The sequence below is a fragment of the Phymastichus coffea genome, unplaced genomic scaffold (genome assembly GCF_024137745.1).
Source record: "Phymastichus coffea isolate CEN01 unplaced genomic scaffold, Cenicafe_Pcof_1.1 PCOF00050, whole genome shotgun sequence".
In the NCBI taxonomy this organism is placed as follows: domain Eukaryota; kingdom Metazoa; phylum Arthropoda; class Insecta; order Hymenoptera; family Eulophidae; genus Phymastichus; species Phymastichus coffea.
Genome location: NW_026706861.1, coordinates 1,211,492 through 1,212,835, shown reverse-complemented (window position 1 = coordinate 1,212,835; position 1,344 = coordinate 1,211,492). Strand labels below are relative to the sequence as shown.

Genomic DNA, 1,344 nt, shown 5'->3' with positions numbered 1-1,344 from the left:
TCGATCATATGGTCACGCTAGTTTTGTTTGAGTGGTTAACGCGACAACTAAGACAGCATGGCGAGTCAGTACAACTGTGAGCCCAATTATGGCAAACTCTTGTCTCCGTTCTATGACGACAAACTAACGGATAGGAATAACGTGCGTTATCGCAGCCACATGAAGCACGCGAGTGTAATGTCTAGTCACCGTAAACAGGGCCAGTGCAACAGAACGATACCAAGGTACCATTCTACTGATCATCATCGGTACGCGAATCCCACGGTACCTCGGTGGAGTTTTCATCAGAATAAGCAACCGTACTTACACAGCAACAACGACATCTCGGTTGTTGCTCGTGTTAGAGCTGCTCGAAGGGCGAACTTCGAGAACAGCCTCTTCCCCCACGGAGATCCATTGCCGGAGGACTGGATCGACAGTTGGGACGAGAGACCTGAATGTCCCAGACCCAAGTGGACCTACGAGGAAAATCCATCGTGGCAGCTGCCTATCAAATATCGAGCAGAAGAATACTCGGGGACGGAATTAGTAAGTTCGTTCCTTCCCTGTCGTTCGCGTACCCAATCGATATATTACTTTTATCAAACGCGATATTCACATACGTTTCAGATACAAGCGAGAAACGACGACGTATTGACGACCAGCTTCAACAAGCTCCATGATTTCTTCACCAATGTTCGTCCACAAACTTGGCAAATCGTATCGACCGACAGTCCCAGAGAGACAGCCGTTGTCACGCCTCCAACTTCGGATTATGAAAGTGGTGACAGTCATTCCGATAGTTCGAGCGTTAAATCTGCCTCAAGTTCCATTCGGTCCCCAAACAAGATTTTTGACGTTATGTGGTAGGACATATATGATGTGATCTGAGCCTCTTGTATAAAATTTGTACAATTAGCGCGTTGTTTATATGCCCGCGAATATGCGAGTTATTTATATTTAATTAATCTTACGATTGCTCTTCAGCTGTAAGATAATATCTCGCTTTTGACGCTTTTTGCCGCCTTATGGTAATAAGTAAATGGCTCATAACCAGTGTTTTTATAATAATTCTTATAAAACTGTATTGTATCATATGTTACTGATATTTGTAGTTTAGTGCCTCTGAGTTGTGCTATACTATTTGATTTTTTTAGATTTTTAATTTATTTGTATGCACTTAATTTACGCGTGTTATTTAACTTTTATTTTTTTTTAAGTCACCTAGGTTAGTAATTGTGTACATAGAAACGATTATTAAATTATATGAATTGACCAAAACAAAAATGTAATAAATAATAAACAATTATCTTTATCGTTATTACGAGAAATTGAATTATTAAGACATTATAATTGAAAATAAAA

The 1,344-nt window shown here is 40.0% G+C and overlaps 1 protein-coding gene across 1 annotated transcript; it reads left to right on the top strand.

Moving 5' to 3' along the window:
* LOC131665361 (uncharacterized) lies at positions 1 to 1,344 on the top strand. Its single transcript, XM_058937211.1, has 2 exons — positions 1 to 528; positions 610 to 1,344. Exons 1-2 carry the CDS (start codon positions 58 to 60, stop codon positions 847 to 849), a joined length of 711 nt encoding a protein of 236 aa, XP_058793194.1. The 5' UTR covers positions 1 to 57; the 3' UTR covers positions 850 to 1,344.